At 45.5% G+C, this 21,136-nt stretch overlaps 1 protein-coding gene across 2 annotated transcripts in view; it reads left to right on the top strand.

Annotated features, from left to right (window-relative positions):
- DOCK1 (dedicator of cytokinesis 1) overlaps window positions 1-21,136 on the top strand; it is a 546,616-nt gene that overhangs the window by 448,901 nt on the left and 76,579 nt on the right. For both annotated transcript variants that reach the window (XM_043475106.1, XM_043475105.1), the window contains exons 33-35: window positions 9,277-9,425; window positions 18,304-18,389; window positions 18,574-18,730. In XM_043475106.1, coding sequence (XP_043331041.1) covers window positions 9,277-9,425; window positions 18,304-18,389; window positions 18,574-18,730 — 392 coding nt within the window. The remainder of the gene's footprint in view (window positions 1-9,276; window positions 9,426-18,303; window positions 18,390-18,573; window positions 18,731-21,136) is intronic.

Here is a 21,136-nt window from a genome sequence, read left to right as displayed (position 1 = left end):
CTATGAACAATTATATGCCAACAAACTGAATAATCTAGAGGAAATGGATAAATTCCTAGAAACATACAACCTACCAAGACTGAATTATAGAGAAATAGAAAGTCTGAACAGACCAATAATGAATAAAGAGAATCATCTTACAACAAAGAGAAGTCCAGGACCAGATACCTTCACTGGTGAATACTACCCAACATTTTAAAAAGAATGAATGCCAATCCTTATCAAACTTTTCCCAAACATTGAAGAGGAGAGAATACTTCCAAACTCATTTCATGACATGAGCATTACCCTGATGCCAGAGTCAAAGACACTACAAAGAAAGAAAACTATAGGTCACCATCTCTGATGAAAACAGATGCAAAAATCCTAAACCAAATGCTAGCAAACCAAATTCAACAGCACACTGAAAGAGTCATACCCCAGGATCAAGTGGGGTTTATCTCTGGGATGCAAAAATGATTCAACACATGCAAATTAGTTAAGGTGATACACTACATTGATTGAATGAAGGATAATAAGTAAGATTATCTCAATAGATGCAGAAAAAGCATTTGACAAAATTCAAAACTCTTTTGTGCTAAAAACTCAACAAACTTGGTATAGAAGGAATGTAACTTAAACATAATAAAGGTCATATATTGTCAACTAATATCATACTCAATGATGAGGAACTGAAAACTTTTCTCTAAGGTTGGAAATAAGACAAGATGCTTACTCTCACCCCTTCTATTCAATCTAATACTGGAAGTCCTGGCCAGCCCAGTTAGGTAAGAAAAAGCAGTAAGAAGGACCCAGATCAGAAAGGAAGAAGTAAAATTATCTGTTTGCAGTTGATATGATCGTATATGTAGAAAACCCTAAACACTCCACCAAAAAGTATTAGAACTAATAAATTCAGGAAAGTTGCAGAATACAACATAGAAAAAAAAAGTTGCATTTCTATACATACTATCTGTGAAAGAAATTAAGAAAATAATTGCATTTATAATAGCATAAAAATAAAATATTTAGGAATAAAATACACCAAAATCAACTCATAATATGCTAAAGACTTAAATATAAGGCCTGAAACCACAAAACTCCTAAAGGAAACCATAGGAGAAGAACTTTTTAACATTGACCTTGGCAATGATTTCTTGGAAACGACACCAAAAAGTCAAGTAGACTACATCAAACTAAAAAGCATTTACACAACAGAGGAAGGGAAAAATAGAATGAAAAGATAGCCTATGAAGTGGGAGAATAAATTTCCCAACCCCAGGTCTGATACGGGATTGATATCAACAATATTTCAGAAACTCCTACAATTCTATAGCAAAAATACAAACAAATGCAAATAAACCAATTAAAAAATGATCCAATGACTTACATAGACATTTCTCCCAAGAAGACAGACAGATGGCCAATAGGTAAATGAAAAGACGCTTGACATCAAGAGTCATCGAGGAAATGCAAATCAAAACCACAGTGAGTCATCGCCTTACACCAGTTGGATGGCTGTTATTAAAAAAAAAAGATAAACACAGGTTTGCAAGGAGGTAGAGAAATTGAGACTATTGTACACAGCTGGTGGGATTGTAAAATGGTGCATCCGCTATGGAAAACAGCATGGAGATTCCTCAATAAATTAAAAATAGAACTGTCCCATGATCCAGCAGCCTTACTCCAGGTTCCTTATCCTGATGAACTGGAATCGGAATCTGGATAAAATATGCATTCCCATGTTCACTGCAACCCTGTTCACAATAGTCAGGTATGGGGGAAACCTGTATGTCCACTGATGGACGACCGGGTGAAGGGAGTGTGGTGTGTGTGTATGCACATTGAGATACTATTCAGTCTTAAAAGAGAGAGAAATCCTGTCATATGCAAAAGGAAGACCCCGAAGACCATTGTTAGATGTGAAATAAGCCAGTCATAGATGGGCAAACACCCATGAGTCTTCTTACATGAGGTCTCTAAAGGAGTCAAACCCCTTAGAACAGAGAGCAGAGGGGTGGTTGCCAGGGGTGGGGGTAAGCCGGGGGAGCCATGGAGGTGCTGATCAGAAGCTGAAATGTGTCAGTTTTGCATGATGCATGCATTCTGGAGATCCGCTGTTGTAAATATTAATGTACCATTAACGATGCTGTGTTGTATGTGTAAAAATTGAAGAAGGTAGATCTCATCTTGTGTACTCTACAATAAAAAAGAGAAGTAAAATGATAAGATATTAGCACAATGAAAGCAATTTTATTAATAAGAGAATTAATATAACAAAGAAATTCTCTATTAAAATGTTAGCCAGTATGGTGCATGTATGGGTGTGAGTCCTGGAGTTGCTAGGAGGCCCCGTAAGCAGCTTAACTGTCCAGAATCAAAGTACTGGCTCTCGGTGTGAAAGATCTTGGCTACATCCCCAACACAGAGCCCTCCAGGCTCCACCCTGTCCTCCGTCTTCTTGCCATCCCTGGGGAGAACGCAGGTGCCCTGGGTTCCCAGGGAAGAGACCGAGTGAGTCCCTCCCCAGCCCCCCTCCTGCCTTGACCCTGCCTGGCTGCGTGGCCTCTGTCACGGGACTTACAGGGCTTTCCTCACTTAGCTTCCTTGGCTGTAAGATAAAGAGGTTGGATGGAAGCTTCCAAGAGCCTTCCAAGCCTGAAGTTCAATAATTTTTGTTATATATATATATATGATGATGATCTCAGTAGGGAAAAACTCAGGCTCCTAGAATAGGGAGGAGGACTTCTCGTGATTCATTTTAATTGATCCGGCTCTGACGGGTGCATCTGTCATGCTTCCTGGCAGGTCAGAGACGTCGGGCCTCCTGCCAGGAAAGTTCCATGGATAGCCCCATTTGAGGGAGGGGAGGGGAGGGCAGGCAGAGATGGAGGGAGTTGTTCCTGGCTGGACAAGTGGGAGCCGGGGGCTTTTCCAGATGCCAGGGTCCAAGTATGCTATGGGCTTCACCATCTGTGGCTGGGCCAACAGCAGGCACCCAACATGCTTCTTGCACCAGGGCCCTCTCTGAACTCACCTTTCACCCTGGCCCTTCCTGAGAGAATGGCAGCACCTTCTTCTGAATTATCCAGTGTCAATTCTACAGTCCAAACTGGGAGCTAGTCTGTTTTGCCTAAAAGGACAGTTCCAGGTGTGTTTTCAAATGCTTCCTTCCAAAACGCCTTGGAAGTCTTTTTTTCATTTAGTATAAGAAGAGACGGCCATCCTGGTAGATGCTCAGACAGGTTATTAACACGCTGAAATGCTTCCTTCTTGTTTGATTAGTAGTTGCTGTCTCAGCTCAGCTCACCCAGGACTGTCTCCTCCTCTCTGGCCTTCAACTGAAGGACCTCTTCCTGGCACAGAGGGAGCCTCCAAGAGCCAGCTCGAGCCCCCGCTGAGCAGGCCGATGGGCACTCCTGACACTGGGGTTGTCTTTCTTTTTTTTTTTTTTTTAAATTCAAAGTGTTTTGGAGGTCATCTCTGGAATCCCTGTTTGAAACTGACTGCTCATGTGCTCTGTGCGATTTCAGTGAAGCAAGATGAGATGGCCCCGGGAAGTCTGAGCTTCTCTGTGAAGCCATCTCCGGGTCTTTATGAAGGCTCCACCAGTCAGCATGGTGGGCTCTCTTAACATCACCTGTCGTTTTGCTCCAAGTAGGCCGAGTCGAGTGAGTGACGGAGACTTTTGGTTTGCAATGTAAAGGATGCTGTTAAGAGAGAATGTGTCCATTTCCTCCCTGTCCATTGCTGATTGGCATACGGTAACTCACACATCAGAGCTGTGTTTGGCAGCTTTTCACCTGGGACCTAGAGAAGGCAATGGCACCCACTCCAGTACTCTTGCCTGGAAAATCCCATGGATGGAGGAGCCTGGTGGGCTGCAGTCCATGGGGTCTCGAAGAGTCAGGCACGACTGAGCAACTTCACTTTCACTTTTCACTTTCATGCATTGGAGAAGGAAATGGCAACCCACTCCAGTGTTCTTGCCTGGAGAATCCCAGGGATGGGGGAGCCTGGTGGGCTGCCGTCTATGGGGTCACACAGAGTCGGGCACGACTGAAGCGACTTAGCAGCAGCAGCAGCACCTTTGACTCTGCAAAAGAAGCGGCCAGGAGGTCAAGTGTAAACCTAAACTGTGACCGTGATCCATGAAGAGCAGGAATATGGTAACAGAAAGAAAGAATCATCAACCCACGTGATTGGGTTCCTTGTTTATAAAATAATAATTATTTTTGAAAATTAAAAGAATAATAAACATATTGGCTGCTCACAAAGTCGGGCCCAAGCAGCCCCTCAAAATGGCTAAGGCCAGCTCTGGGAGTCACACCATGAGGTCACTCTGTGGGGTCACCTCCGGCCACCTGGCTCTTTCTTTGCTGTTGTGAGTCTCACTTGTTGGAGCCTGCCTGTCAAGTATCACTGCTGAGGCCCCTGCTCTGGATATTTACAACAGCATGTTTCAGTTTCCCAAGATGTACACAACCTATTTTGTACACAGTTTTTTTATAGAATTTTTTTTTTTTTTGCCAAATGGTTCACATTTGGGACCACTAGATCACGTTGGCATTCTAATCTAGCCAGCTCCACGGAGAAAATTTAAAAAAATACAAGTCAGATATATTCATCCACTTACACTTACTTACCTATCACCCAGAGCCAAATACACCCTGAGAAGACTTTTTCCTTGAGTCTTGTATGCCGTGTGCACGACTCAGAACCCGCCTCCGTACAGAGCAAGCGTCAGAGCAAGGATCTAGGGTCTCTGTTCCTGAATTTCATGCAAGTACAGACACAGCGCTGCCCCATGGGGCTGAGCAGCATGTCCTGGTCCTTTTTTTTCCTCCCATACCTGTCATATTTTGAGTGCAAAAGGAGAAATCAAAGGCAGACTCTCTCCCAAAAAAAGGAGGAGAAATGTGCTTATTTACCCAGCTCTTCAGTTATTTATCAAAGCGCGCTCTGCAGCAGCCCACGGAGCCCCCATCTCCCTTTCGCCTTTCTCACCTCGATTTACATTTTGTTTATTACATACAGCACCCCGGAGCCGCACGCCTCAGATCTGGCCAGGACAAATGTGCCTGCAGCGAGATCTCTATCTGCCAGGCTGGTCAGGGGTATTTGTCATGCAGAGATTCCCTTCAGGGGTGTTTTTGGAGACTTGGAAAAATTGTGTGTTTCCCATTAAAACCCATCTACAGTGGGGCCGAATCTATTTGACGGGGTGATGGAAATTTTGGCTCTTGTCTACCCTTGTGTATACGAAGATTTTCCCAGGATTAGACGATGTTTAACGTTTAACGTCCCAGATTTCTGAACACTCGGGATCATCAAGAGATCTTCCAGACACCCCGGGGGGAGGTTGCTCAGAAGGCAGGAGCCAGCCGCTCCCTGAGAGACAGAGCAGTCTATTTCCCAAAGAATAAGCTCCATGTTTTGTCATGAGAAGAAAGACTCCCGGTGGGGTTTTAAGAATTGGGGAGTGGTAACCAGGAATTTTCAGAGAAGGCAATGGCACCCCACTCCAGTACTCTTGCCTGGAAAATCCCATGGACATAGGAACCTGGTAGGCTGCAGTCCATGCGGTCGCAAAGAATCGGACATGAATAAGCGACTTCACTTTCACTTTTCACGTTGGAGAAGGAAATGGCAACCCACTCCAGTGTTCTTGCCTGGAGAATCCCAGGGATGGGGTCGCACAGAGTCGGACACGACTGAAGTGACTTAGCAGTAGCAGCAACCAGGAATTTTGGACCCAAATTTGAGCAAACTCTGGAAGATAGTGAAGGACAGAAGAGCCTGGAGGGCTACAGACAATGGGGGTCGCAAAGAATCAGACGTGACTTAGTGATCGAACAACAAATGACAAACCAGGAGTTTGGCAGAGGTGACCAGAGGTGAAAGAGTCCCATTGTGATCCAATCATTACCATTTTCTTCCTTTGTCTCAAAAGGATACAAACAGACTTTTTCTCAAAGTCTACAGTTCAAGAGTCACCTTGATCCCCATTGATTCCAAGCCTGATTTCATCATTAAATTTGAACAAGAGATGCTCCAGGGGAAATCCATAATGCAAATGCCAGAACAAGAAAAAAAAAAAAAAAAAGATGAATACTGGAGAATTGCATCCAGCCCTCTCTCATCTTGAGGACCACTGGTTCTCCAAGGCTAAAGTCTGGGGACCTCACTGTGGCTGAGGCTGATCACTGGAGCCCAGCCAGTGTGTCCTGCGTTAATGGGAGGAGTAATAATTAGAGATTATCACTGTAACAATTACAGTGAAATTGGAGGCACCGTTGTTTTTGGAACTTACCTTTCCAATCCCTGTGTTCACAGCCACTTGTTACTATCCTATACTCTCCTCCCAGCCTGGAACAGCAAAGACTCTTGGTGACAGAGTCCTCTGTGATACTGCAGTTGTGCTTGATGAACACCTCTCTGTCACCAGCATCTGTTTTCTGAAACACTGGCTCTGGCATTTCTTTAGACATAATACAAGAGAAGTGACACCTGAGAGACAGAATATAATAGCATTTCTGAGAGAATGCTTTGCCTCAGTTACATGCCTTTCAGAAACAATAAGCTTTGGGGGAAGTGATGAAAATCACATTACATTAGAACTTTAGTCAAAGTATTATTTATTCAGTAAAGATTAATAAGGTTTTTTAAAGTAAGATTTTAGTAATATTCAGATTCCTTGTTGAACGTCACATTTTGTGTATATGTCCACTTGGTACAAATCTCAGAATACATTTCATTTAGGCCACTTATGAGGATTATATATTTTGTTAAGGGTCTTCATTTATAATAACCAAATTCATTTAATGGTTCTCTTGTCTGAAATCTCTATTTGCTGAGTTCTAAGGAAAGCTAAATTATTTATTGTATCCATTCTATTTCCAGATTATGTAAAAATATTAGTAATATTGATTAACTCTGGGTAAATTACAAGTCTTAATAACAGAATGTTGCAAATAATTCATTCAAACATTTAACTCTTATGCATTCTTCTATTATATGTTGGAAAGAAATGATATAAATTATAATGGAGTGAAATAAAAATAAATCAGAAATTCTGAAATTAAAGATAAGAAGGCAGGAATTTTAAAAGACCACTTTCTGGATAGGCCCTGCCTCTAGATTTAATTATGTCATGTCATCTCACATAAAACCAACACCCCCTTTTTTTGGAAATGAGGTTTCCAACATCTTTTTTCCAGGCATGGGTGGGGAGAGAGGGGGTCTCCCAGCTTTTCCCCTCTGCTGGCCTCTTATCACTTCAGGTTCTCTGGAAGCTCACCCTCATCACTCTCAGCCCTCAGGAGTTTAGGTCCAGCAAGGTTTGGGAGCCACTGCCCGGTGGGGGAGGGGGGTGCAAAATGGCAGCAAAAAAAATGAAAAAAAAAAGAAGACTGAGATTTTTGAGTTAGCAGTCGAAAGCAGAGGCCTCGAAAGGTATGAAACCAACATTACCAAACACATAATTGAAATAGAAAAGAAAAGTAAACATGTTTGGACCCTGAAAGAAGCCAGTTTCTACTTCCTGAGGGGCACATTTTAGAAGCGTGTTACTCCTGTAACGCTAGAGAAAATGACAGGCCCCCGTCCCCTGCATCTGTGTCTGCGTGTCTGTTTTGTTTGGCTGTGCAGCCAAGTCTTAGTTCCCGGACCAGGGATTGAACCCAGGACCTCAGCAGTGCAAGCCGTTGTAACCACTGGGTCGCTAGGGAGCTGCCTGCCCCTGGGTGATTGTAAGAACAGACAGATAAGGGGGCGCTGTGGACAGCCAGCGTCCTTTCTATTCCGGAGGGTCGGCGAGTGCCACTCCCCTGGAGCCATCCCGTGACAAGCAGGCAGGGAATGGGGGACAGGCCGAGGCTTCAGAATCCCAGACCCGGGCTCCCATCCTGCCCCACTGTTTCCAGTGGGCAGCCTGCTGGTTTTGGGAAGTCCGCAGTCTCTTCCTCTGTAAAACAGAGTTTAGAATGGCCCCCACTCCGGGAGAGGGTGGTGCTAACGAGGTGGGAGTGTAGGAGAAATCTTTGTACCTTCTGCTCAGTTTTGCTATAAAATATAAAGTCTATTACATTTTTTTTTAAAGTTCAATTTTTAAAATTGCAAGAGATGTGGTCACCATCTCACAAAATGATGTTGAGAATCAGTGAGGCTCTTTCCATGAGGCTTGTCTTGTAGTCATACTTAGTAAATGTCAGCTAATACTATAATATTCCTTATTAGTCGTGGGGCAATAGTATTTGAGAAGGTCTTTCTAAAGTGGTTTTTAAGCAAATACTATTGCACTGTGAATCATAATGAATATTATAATCTGATGCTTAAAAAAATTATATCTGGACAAGACAGGTGAGATATAAGATAAAGTAGTTATTTAACTAAGCATTTTCGGGGACTTCCTTCACAGTCCAGTGGTTAAGAATCCGCCTTCCAATGCAGGGGTCACAAGTTTGATCCCTGGTCAGGAAGCTAAGATCCCACATGCCATGGGGCAGTTAAGCCTGCATGCTCAGCTACTGAGCCCGGGCACCGCAGCTGCAACGAAAGGTCCCTCATGACATGATGAAGACCCCACCGGCCTCAACTAAGACCCAAATAAATAAATAAATATTAAAAATAAATAAACAAGCATTTTCCAATCACATCGTTAGTCAAAAAAAAAAAAAGAGTCCTTTCTGTTTTCACAGCTTCATATTCTGAGGTCTGGCATTGTTTTCTTTGATTGCAGTCATTGGGAAGGTTACAGAAATCACTCAACATTATTTACAGAGGTTCCAAATAGTAAACTGTTTTTCAAATGATGTTACAGATAGAGAGGGCCCAAGAGACCATCTATCCTACCTGCCTTCACTTTATCAACTCTTGTTCATTATCTGCAAAGTGAGATGCCCAGTGTCCCATCTCCCAGCCCTGCTCTTTCCAAATCTGGGTACCCACTGGTGGCTCACGCTTCTTTTTTTTTTTTTCTGCTCACGCTTCTTATGTGTGTGATGTAATTGTCTATTTGTGAAATGGCGTTTATTGTCTGTAATAGACAAACCATGACTGCAGGCCCTGTACTAGATGGATTTTTTTAATAGCTTTACTTAAATTCGCAGTACTGTCCACTTATACTACAGGCTGAACACATTCAAAATTGTTGCCTGTGGATGAGAAATGGATATATATTCTCCAGATCCTAGCCTTCAAATCATAGTGACCTGTGTAGTTTTATTTTGTCCATTGAAGCCCATTTCAGAATCCCTTTTTAAAAAAATTGTTGAATAATGCATTTCTTTATTCAAGGTCAACACAAGATCAAGTTCATTCCAGAGATGGTCGGTCCTATATTAGAAATGACGCTGATTCCAGAGACAGAGCTTCGCAAGGCCACCATCCCCATCTTCTTCGACATGATGCAGTGTGAATTCCACTCCACCCGAAGCTTCCAGATGGTAAGGATGTGGGTGTGCAGTAAGTGGCTTGGAGACAAGCCACTTTCTCAAGGTGCTATGGCGTGTCCTCTTGAAAGGACTCATAGATAGTTCTGCAGTTACACGTGCTGAATATGGAAAACACTTCTGCATCTTAAGAGAGAAGAGTCCTAGGCTTTCCTTGTGGAGGAAGCCTATCATTCTTAAGGAGGACTGCTCTCAGCTTTATGGAGCATTGTTCTTTGTTTTTAGCTTTCAGTTACTTTTATCTGGATTTACTTACACATTAAAACTGGGTAAAACTCTTTCACCCTCCTTCATAGGTGTAGTAGAGGGTTTGATCAGACCTTACTGTTATTTTCTGACTGGCTGCTTCTTGCTGAGTTACCTTATTTTTAAGTCTAAAGTCTTTGCCTTTCTTCTTCTAAGTGTGCGCCTTGGTGTTCTTACCTGTGCAATGAGACAGATGAAATTCCTTAAGGTATATGTAGAGACTTTCCTGGTGGTCCAGTGGTTAAGACTTCATGCCTCCACTGCAGCGGGTGCAGGTTCGATCCCTGTCAGGGAACTAAGAGCCTGCATACCCACAGCCATGAATTTTCGGTTGAGGATCCTTGGCCATTTGTTCATTTATATTATCTTATGTTTGTACCTTCATAGACAGGTGAAAAGACACCCTGAAAGTAAAATCAGGGCCAAAAAAAAAAAAACTAGTGAAAAAAAATCTCTTTGCTAAAGTAATCTGGTCTTATGAATTGGGAAATGATCAATTTCCTTTTCCGTTGGGACAGCTCAGATTTTCTACTGACCTATCTTAGCCTCCCTGTTGGGAAGGCATGTGGATGCCGCAGGGCGTGCCATCCTTCCCAAATCTCCTGCTTGCCCAGGGCCCTCGTTCCTGCCAGGCTCCTTGTCCTCCGGGTCACGGGTCCCGTTCCGCCGGCCCGGCCTTGGCTTGCTGTCCTGGCCTCGCTGGTGGGTTGCGATGACTTGTGGTCCTTCCTCTGTCTCAGCCCCAGGGTCCATCTGCTCCCCCCGCCCCCATTCCAGGCTCTCCTGGGCCACAGCGTTTGTCTGTCCGCTCGCCGTATCTTTTCAGACTCGTTTCTGTTCTCGGTTCAGCCCTCGTCCTCCAGGGGCCCCCTCCTGAAGCACAGGGCGTGCCCGCTCTGCCTTGTCGGCGGCGTTGGGGAATATGTGTGGCTGACACGCGCACGGAACGGCAGGCACGGCCGACCTGCACTTCCCCCCCATCCAGGGGGCTTCTAGGACGGGGCTGGCTGACTGCTGTTTAATCTGCCACCAATTCAATTACCTAACCTCGTTAGTCACGTCCACAAGGCTTAGATTCGCTCTGTGTTCACAGCAGATGTGCAGACCAAACGGAGGGAGGGGAAGGCATGAAGGTTTTTCATTTTTACAAAACTTCAGTGTTTGGAACATGTGACGGAGCCTCTTTTTTGAGAGGTTGCTGTAGCTTTCAGAGTGGGGCTGTTCAGACCCTGCTATGAACTATGTGCCGTGAGCAGTTTTTCACACTCTTAACAGTTACAGTGGAGAAGTGACCTGATGGGTTCAGAAGAACTACCCACCATTTCACTCAAGTTTAAACTGCCTCACGCCGCCATTGGAATTTCAAAACCATGTCTTACACATTGGCTTTTTTTAAAAGCTCCCCAGGGCTGTTGCTCCTAGGGTCTCCAGCGGTAGTGGAGGGCATTTCATTAGAATGTTCTAATACATACAATTCCCCAAGAGTCTGCTTCTTTCTTGTCTCCATTTCTGCAAGAAGGAGCAGGAATCTTCTTTCAAAATAAGCGTCCCCTTTTCTGTGTCCTGGGTGTTGCTCGTCCTGTCTCCCCAAGGTGTGTGCACCGGGGGGTCTGGCAGGGAGGTAGGATAGGATGACATGGAGGTGAGATAGGGTGGCCTGGAGTTATGGTAGCCTCCTGGTAGCCTGGGACCCTCTTACGATGGCTGAAGGCAATTCCTGACCTTGATACCTTTGGCTCTGGGCAGGTCCTACCAGGTCCATGTGATCTGATCTGTCATGGAAGAGCTTGGATGAGACAGGAGTATCTGAACTAGGAGGCTCACGTGTGTACCAAGTGGGCTTGCGTTCTAGAAATCCTTCCCACCCAGAAAGTAATCTGCTTCATGTCAGCAGGCAGGCTTTCCCGACGGCTCAGGGGTAAAGAATCTGTCAGCAGTGCAGGAGACGTGGGAGACATGGGTTTGATCCCTGGGTCAGGAAGATCCCCTGGAGGAGGGCATGGCAACTGACTTCCCAGGTGACGCTAGTGGTAAAGAACCCGCCTGCTAATGCCGGAGATGTAAGAGACACAGGTTCAACCCCTGGGTCAGGAAGATTCCCTGGAGAAAGAAATGGCAACCCACTCCAATATTCTTGCCTGGAAAATCCCATGGACAGAGGAGCCTGGTGAGCTACAGTCTGTGGGGTTGCAAAGAGTGGGATATAACTGAACGACTGAGCATGCACACATCATATAGCTCAGCTGAGCCTTGTAACGACAAGATGAGCCTTGACTAACCTCTCCCCAGTCTCACCGAGAAAGTGTGAAAGGGAAAGAGTTAGTTGCTCAGTCGTGTCCAACTCTTTGTGACCCCATGGACTGTGGCCCACCAGGCTCCTCTGTCCATGGGATTTTCCAGGCAACAATTCAGGAGTGGGTTGCCATTTCTTTCTCCAGGGGATCTTCCCAACCCAGGAATTGAACCCAAATCTGTCACATTGAAGATGGATTCTTTACTGTCTGAGCCACCAGACCCTGCCCCCCAAATGAGTACATTCTGAGCCTCAGCCTCACTAGATTTTGATTCAGAAGTAAAGCATACCTTTTAAATTCTCCCTTGGCACCTGTTTTTTGAAGAATTCCATTCCTTCTATCTTTGGAAAATACAGAACTAACAGCTAAGAATTGCAGCAAATGGCCATGTGGGCTCTAGACCATTAATAAAAATGGGGTGGAAAAGACTCCACAACAATATAGTGTTTTCGGTCACAGAGCCATTTTCTGTCCTCTTCCTGAGGGTCAGCAAAATGCCCCAAGACTTCCAGAAATTCCTATGAGTAATCTTTGTGTCCTAAATGTTTGTGAATTCCTGTTTGAATAATCTCTTCCTGCTGCCCAGGCTGGTTACCTTAAGCAAATAATTGAATAAGCCCAGTGGGTGTTGGCAGCTTCTGCCTCTTGGTGGCAAAGCCAATGTAGTTTGCACTGTAATATGAATGTGAATATGTTCGGTGGTGATTTTTTGTTTATTCTTCAGTTCATTGGGATTTTGTTGATTGCTTTATTCTTGCTTTCATTTAAAAAATAATGCTTGATTCTGTTGTTTTGGATGCTTAGAGAGGAAATATGGCCCCCAAATTAGGCTTTCATTTCACTGAACCCCAGGCTCAAAAGTGGTCCAAGAGGTCATGGAAACTAACACCCTGAACTCTGAGAGTTCTGATGACACTGGATCCTGTTACTATTATAAAAGCTTTTCCAGCAAAGAGGTGCCGGAGTGTGTGCACGCGAAGTCGCTTTAGTCCTGTCTGACTCTTTGTGACCCCTGGACCATAGCCCACCAGGCTTTTCTGTCCATTGGATTCTCCAGGCAAGAATACTGGGGTGGGTTACTATTTCCGGCTCCAGGGGATCTTCCCGACCCAGGGATTGAACCCACATCTCTTACATCTCCTGCATTGGCAGGCGGGTTCTTTACCACTAGCACCACCAAGGAAGCCCAAAGATCTGCCTAGACTCTCATAACCCCCTTTAACCCACAGGACTTCTGTGCAGGCTTGCTCCTGGAGTCCACTGTCAGTGAAGACAGCCCAGGCAGTCCCCGGTCTGTGCTGTGGAGCAGAGGGGCTCAGCTGCACCTGTCCGAGGGTCACCAGGTGTCACCACGCAGCAGACAGTCCCCTGCCAGGCTGCTGCAGGTCTGGGGCTTGACTATAGGCTCCTGGGTGTTTCACAGAAGCTTCCAGGTCACTGAGCTGCCTGCTTGTTAGACCTAGAGGGATGTGGGGACTTTATCGATAGGACGTGGGCTGTGGAGTGCCAGAGACTAATTAAGTGTGTAATTAAGTTTACAGAGTGGTTAGGCCAGGGGATGCAATATACCTCAAAGTCGTGGTGCGTCTGAGCACAAGGATTAACGGCTGAGTGATAGATTCGGGGGGCGTCAGTTACTCTTCAGGTGTCAACCTGGGAGCACGGAGCCCCAAGGGTGTGGGAGACCAGGATGCTCCCTGCTAAGCCTGTGCCTTCCTCTTGGCCATGTGATCCACACAGACAGTTAACTGACTTCCACCCACCCTACCCCAGCCTTCTAGTCATGCTAAAGAGAAGGGCGTGCTTCTGCAATGCTGTTGGCTTAGACAGTTCCATCTGGGGGCACAGAATGAAAGAGAATCTAATTTCTGGAGCTCTCTAATACCAGGGGTTGGTCTAAAACCTTGGTCAGACCTCCAGCATCTTGTGAGATGCTTTTTTCTAAAAAATACAAATTAGAAAAAAAAAAAATATACAAATTAGGACAAAGTGTAGCCAGACAGGCAGGCCCAGGAGATACTGTGGGTTTGGCTCCAGACCACCATGATGAAGGGAAATCTCAACAAAGTGAATCGCGTGAGTTTTTTGGTTTCACAGTCTGTATAAAAGTTGTGTTTGCACTATACGGCAGTCTCTTAAATGTGCAATGGCATCTTATCTAAAAAAGCAATGTTCATACCTTGATTAAAAATACTTTATTGCTAAAAAGGAAAAAGATATTTTATTGCTAAAAAATGCTAACCATCATCTGAGCCTTCAGTGATTCTTAAAGGCTGGTAGAGAGTTTGGAATATTGCTAGAATTACCAAAATGTGACACAGAGAACTGAGCAAATGCTATTCAATCAATGGCGTGGAGAGACATGCTCAAGGCGCAGACCTTCAGTCAGTAAAAGTGCAGTCTCTGCGAAGCACAGTAAGGCAGCGTGCAGTAAGAAGCAGCTTGCCTGCGCTCAAGTTTTCTTGAAGGGTCAAAGAAACTTTTGCTAATGTGCTTCGCTTCCCGCAGTCCTAGCGTTCAGCTTTCTCTCAGCTGTTGACCCATGTGGTGAGTTACCGGTTCCAACCTTCCATCCTGGTCCTGCCTTGCTCTGACATAACCCCAGATCTCTTCTCTAAACATGTCCCCGGATACCTGGAGAATGCAAGCCTGGTTTTATGCATTTATAAATGCAGTATAGCAAGAATGTTAAGTCTAACCCCCCATAGTAATGATGCATTCCAAACCAAGGAGAAACGGCTTTTAGATTATCCTGTACTGAGACCTTTCATTCCACGATCTCTTAAGTTAGAGCCGATAACTCATGGTTCATGTTGGCATTGAGAGGTGAAAGCAATGGTTCTTCCTAAGTTAATTGAGTCGAAGATGATGTTAATGTCATACATTACTCCTGCGAGCATAGCTCCGTTCAGCCTCCACTGTGTTCAGCTTGACAGCAACCTTCTGAAAAGCCCTGTGTTTATACGTGGCCTCTTAGGTTTCATTTTCTCATAGGGCCGCTGGTATCGGGTGCTTAGAGACGCTCTGTTCAATATTTTAAGTCAGACACCCTGTGGATATTTCTGTAGCGATATTAGTGTTTCAGAAAAGAGGGGATAATATAATGATTTTGCTTATCACATGAGTGAGCCTCTGTTACCTTCTGAGCAACACAGTAAACCCTTGCTAATTTTATCCCAAGCATAGAGAATCCTGTTTCAAATTACCAGACAGCATGTCTTTACAAGTAAGATAATAAACATGATTTTTAGAAAACCAACCCTGCTCTTTCAGCAAACGTACTTTCTCCAGTTTATTTGGACAGGATCATTTCATCCTGATTGTGATAACAGTTCACAGCACAGGAGCGAACTGATGCTAGTATATTCGGTGAAAATTGATGAAGGCCCTGGCATTTGAGGCTAAGCTGCAGATCTGTGGAATTGAATCTCGCTGATAAACGGGATAGGGTTGCCAAGCGCTTGTGCAAATTACAGAGTTTAGACTTGAGGTTAGTGAAATTAGGATCAGCTGTGTTCTTCTGATTTACTTATCATTCATCCACTCTTTAGAAAACATTAAATTCATCAGTCAAAATTTGATAAGCAGCCTGCTTAGGGAGCTGGAGCCTCCTTTATTGCCCTTGTTTTGTGGCAGCGAGGTTTGTGGAGAAGCAGAGAAAACATGCCATTTCCAGAAAGCAGACTCTAAATTCAAATACCTTCTGATTCACTAGCGATGAGCAATTTGAAGTGCCGATGTGTGTCTGCCTGTGTTAGGATGAGGTGTGTTTTTCTTCACTCTCTAAGCCTTCTTTGTTGTATGCTCCTTAAACATGTGTGAAATTGAATTGTGTGTTTCAATTAAATTTAGTCTTATTTTACCTCGCAATGGTTTCTTCTGAAAAATCAGCACTCACCACTTAATTGCTGGCATCCCCATCATGGTGCCATCATGGAAGATGGGGCTGCCTTGAAATGCCAACTTTTGGTCCAGTAGCAAGCCATTTCTCTTGTGCTAGTCTCCAGACAGAACCAACTTTTGCAGAGTTTTTTTCTGCAAAGAGAAGAGTAATAGTGAGTTAGTATCCAACAGTTCTTATTATATAGTAAAAGTCATTCTCCTGAGACCTCAGGTGAACCAGAAAAAAATGCAACTCATTCTTTCTTCTTCAGTAGAAAGAACCATCTTTTTTTCCTCTGTTTCTAAAATCCCTGAACTTCTTAAGCCCAACAGAATCAAAGAGGGTGTTTACTGGGGGGAGGAGACAATGGAACAGATCAAGAAGAGAATTGCAGGGATTTACTGAAGTCCCAGTTTTTGTGATGTTGCTAAGTCCTTGATGTCAAGCACGAATCAATACTTCTCCCCAGTCCTGTTTTAAGCCTTTGTTTCATCCATAGCGTGATAAAACTGTGACTTCAGGCAGCATGTCCCGATCAAGGTCGTGCTTTGAGGCTGCTCCTTGGGTCTCTCAGCCCCCTTGCCTTCTGCTTCACAGGGATGTCACTGCGGGTTTCACGGCAGCAGTGGGGCCCCAGGTCCGCAGTGCAGTAGACAGTGTCGGATGGACCAGTTACAAGCACTGCAGTGAGAGCGTTCACTGCTTGGCTTGTGTGGCCAAGGTTGTATCTTGGTAACCTACTGGCCCGCTGCTTGGGGGCCCTATTAAGTCCGCCCCAGCTCCAGTTTAACACCAACTCTATGCAGTAATTTCTGTGTACATAGCATATTCACCCCATTAGATCACCCATGCCAGGGGCTATCCTAGGGGCTGGGAATACAGCAGAGACCAACAGAGAAGAAAATTCTTCCTCTCATGCAGCTTAAATTCTTATGGAATCCCAATAACAGCGGGGGACTAGTTGCCTGGGAAAGCAATGTCTGAGCATATATTTTAAGGGGATCCCGCTAGAGATGATCCTACTAAGTGGAGTAAGTCAGAAAGAGAGATAATGTCATAGCACATCACTGATATGTGGAATCTAAAATATGACATGGATGAACTTACCTACAAAACAGAAATAGACTCACAAACCAAGAGAACAGGCTTGTGGTTGCCAGGCGGAAGGGGAATGGGGAGAGATGGATGGGAGTCTGGGGTTAGCAGATGCAAACTAGTATATATAGAATGGATACACAACAAGCATGGGGAACTGTGTTCAGTCTTCTAAAATAAACCATAGTGGAAGAGAAGGTGAAAAGGAATATGTACATGTATAACTAAGTCCCCTTGCTGTCAGCAGAAATTTGCACAACGTTGAAAATCAGCTCTACTTCAATATAGTTTTTTAAAAGGAGGATCCCAGAGACCCTCACATACATGCCGTGTCTGCTCACTGTGTGAACCCTGAATTCAGCCCTCATTTCCTGAAGTTCCCCCTTTGCTCATCTTCTTTGGGTTCAGTGTGGGTACCTCATTTCTCAGGAACTAAAGCTCTCGCAGCCCCTCATTCCTACCTGTCCCACATCCGTGAGTAACTGCAGGGACTCTTACCTGGCCGGAATCCCCATATTCAGGTGGCTCTGAATTGTGCCAGGGATGGGGATGGGGCCACGAGGATGTGGGGGGCGGGCGTGCACATCCATCATTATTACAGGAGTTATTTCCAGTCTGATCAGCCATGGAGTCCGTGACCTCTGTGAAAACATTTTGGAGATTCGCACCTCCCCAGGATGTAGAGTTGTTCTGAAAGCATGAGACAGACAAACCGTCAATCCTGAGGGTCCTGTCCCACCGTAATACGCTGGAAATCCAATCAGAAGCTTTGCAGGATTCAAGGAAAGGCCTGGGAGGGACCTTCTCGAGGTGTCTGCTGGTCTGACGTAAAGGCATTGCCCCTCTTGTTTTTACCGTTTGTCATCCAGGATGAGCTATATCACTGAGGTCCATTAAGGCATGGCAGGGAAGTGGCCCTTTGCCTGTTTTCAGATTGCAGAGAACTCTGCTGCCAAGTGACACAGCGTCTGTTCTTTTCCAGGAACCGAGGAGCTATTTTAGTTGTTACTTGTTCATAAAGATGAAGTTTGGGACTTTTTTCTATGTTGCTCCTTGATTTTTTTCCCCTTACGATTGCCTTGTCTTTCTCTCTCTGGTGCTTGCTCCTGGGGTCAGAAGATGCATTGAGGCTTCATCAACCAGGGAGGGAAATGACAGATTCCCCCTGTGACAGGGGCCCATCAGTAACCCCCAGGGGTTCGAGAAGGGCACCTCTTAGATGAAATCAAGCTTCAAAGGTACAGGGCAACTCTCCAATGACGATCTGTGGACGATTTATGTATTATTGACACTCAAGTCATGAAATGAAATAGCCACCATACTGATTATTTACGCTTCTTCTGTTTAATTATAGTTTGAAAATGAGATCATCACCAAGCTGGATCATGAAGTGGAAGGAGGCAGAGGCGATGAGCAGTACAAAGTGTTATTTGATAAAATGTAAGTGTTGATTAACAGTGGGATTTATGTCAGAATGGAGACAGAGACTGTAATTAGACAACAATGAACTTTGTAGCCCAGAAATAATTAAAAAGTGTTAATGATGGAAAATATTTTAAACTGCACCTCAGTCCAGTTTCTTTTTCTGAGTGTGATTAACAAGGTGTGTGTAATTATTTTTCAGCCTCTTGGAGCACTGCAGGAAACACAAATACCTCGCCAAAACGGGAGAGACTTTCGTAAAGCTTGTCGTGCGCCTGATGGAGAGACTTCTGGACTATAGAACCATCATGCACGATGAGAACAAAGAAAACCGCATGAGCTGCACCGTCAACGTGCTGGTGAGTGAGAGCTTAAATGTCCCACCTGTCCAGGAAGCTGGGAGACGAACCAAGAATTTCAGCGCTTCGGGACAGCTGGCCCCAGAGCTTTGCAGGGCCGTGTGTGGCTTCCTCCGCGTGTTTCCTCATCTGTTGCAGGGAACGAGGAAGGCAGGACTGTTTGCAGATCTGCTGTTTCAGCATGTCTGCACAATAAGCGTGTCTGTGCAACCGTCTTTGCTCTGGATATCTGCACAGCTATTCTTCCCCTGGTTCAGAAGATAAGAAGATCCGTCTTGTCTTGTAACCAGGGAGCGCCCTCAGTGATTACAGATCCTAAGTGGGGAGTTTGGGTGTGTTTTGTTTTAAATACTTATTGATGGCTGTGCTGGGTCTTTGCCTCAGTGCACGGGCTCTTCATCGCTGGGCGTGGACTTGCTCTGGTTCCAATGTGAGGGCCTCTATTGTTGCGGAGCACAGGCTCCAGGACGGGAGGTCTTCAGTCATTATGGCCCGTGGGTTCAGTTGCCCCAGCGGTGTGTGGGATCTTAGTTCCCAGACCAGGCATCCAACCTGTGTCCCCTGCATTGCAAGGTGGATTCTGAGCCCCTGGACCACCAGGGAAGTCCCCCTGAGTGTGTTCGTTACTAGGAGCCTTGTAAACTGTGTTGGGGGGAATGGTGGCCCCCGGAAGAGATGCCCAGGTCCCGATCCTCAGAAACGTGAACACGACCCTATGGAAAAAAGGCTCCTAGCAGCTGTGACTCAAGGTCTCGAGATGAGACCGACCTGGGTTACCCAGATGGGGTGAGTCCAGTGACAGGTATTCTTTAAGGGAGAGAAAAGGAAATGACAGCGGCCCTGAGGAGAAGACCGGGTGAAGCGGGAGCAGTGATGCCAAGGATGCTGCCACAGCCAAGGAGCGCCCGGAGCCAGCACAGCTGAAAGGGGCAGCTCTCTTCCTGGAGGCTCCGTGGCCCTGCTGACATGGGGATTTCACTCTGGAGCCTCCAAAATGGTGAGAGAACACAGCTATTGTGTCAAGCCACCAAGATGGTGGCGATCTGCGGCACAGCCACCAGAAGCCCATGCGTGGCCACAGGAAGGCCCGGGTGAGCTTGGCCACCCGCACCCATCGGCCTCTGGCACAGCTGCGGTCACTGGACTTGGCCGGCTTCTGAGGACACCCCATTCCTGACGCAGTCGTGGTGCCTCAGGCAAGGCTGCAGGGCGAGGAGCTTTTAGGAAGCTTTATGGCAAGCTCAGTTGCCGGGAGTGGTTGGCAAACCTCATGGCCCTAAAGAGCCACGTGACCCCACGTCTGGCTCCAGAGTTCTCTGCCTCTCTCTGCATCTTCCTTCTCTGTTGCTCCCTTAAGGAGCCAGACAGACTGCTGGCCCTGGTAGCCTTTTCATCAATGTCCCCTGCCTGTCCCGATGCAGGAATGCCAGGAAAGCATTTCTTCTCTTTACTTCCCTGGATTGTCCTCATCACCACCTGATCGTTGGACAGCAGGTGGAAGCCCTGCCCTGACTTCCCCAGTTTGTATGGACTTGTGGGCCCTCTGAGCTCATGGGAATGGACTTTTGTGCCAAGAGGAGCAGGACACATCATTCATTCTTGAAAATCACCAGAGGGGTTTGGATTAAAAAGTTAAGCAAAAGGGAATACTTTTTACCTTCCTTCTACTTGAGTGTCAACACTGAATCTGAACTTTGCCACCAGGAGCTGGCCGCTGAAAGCTTGTGCAGTCTCAGCCCTGCGTTCTGCGGATGTCCAACCTGTTTTGGCCAGTGATACACATTTCGAGAGCAAGTTTTCTTTTCCTTGAAAATCTAAACATGGGGGACTTAAGGTTTCTGGTCCAGTACGTAAGGGAGCTTGGAAGTGGTTACTCCCATCCTCACTACAAGAAGAAAAGCTAGCAAACTGAAAATCAGCAACTCTTCTTAGAGTCGTCATCTTAGATCCCCTGGGAAAACGCCTGCTCCCCAAATTGGAGAGACAGGAGGATACAGAGAATCGCAGTTCCCTGGAGCAGAAACTGCCGCTGTAGCCACTACCTGACTCCTTTTAACTAGCACTTTCAACATAAAATTACAAGGTGTCTTAGAGGCAAAAGACACAGTTTGAAGAATCACAACATCAGATCTGGACTTGGACATAAGATTTTAGGATTATCAGACTGGGAATTAGCATGCCATGATTAACATGTTAAGGGCACTAATAGAAAAAGTAGACATTATGGAAGACCAGCGTGTCAGGATGGCCGAGTGGACAGAGGACGAGATGGTTGGATGGCATCACCGACTCAATGGACATGAGTTTGAGTAAACTCCGGGAGATGGTGAAGGACAGGGAAGTCTGGCGTGCTGCAGTCCATGGGGTCACCAAGAGTAGAACATGACTGAGGGAACAATAGCAACA

Source organism: Cervus canadensis, chromosome 8 (genome assembly GCF_019320065.1).
Source record: "Cervus canadensis isolate Bull #8, Minnesota chromosome 8, ASM1932006v1, whole genome shotgun sequence".
Taxonomy (NCBI): Eukaryota; Metazoa; Chordata; class Mammalia; order Artiodactyla; family Cervidae; genus Cervus; species Cervus canadensis.
This window is presented reverse-complemented; position numbering and strand designations above follow the sequence as displayed.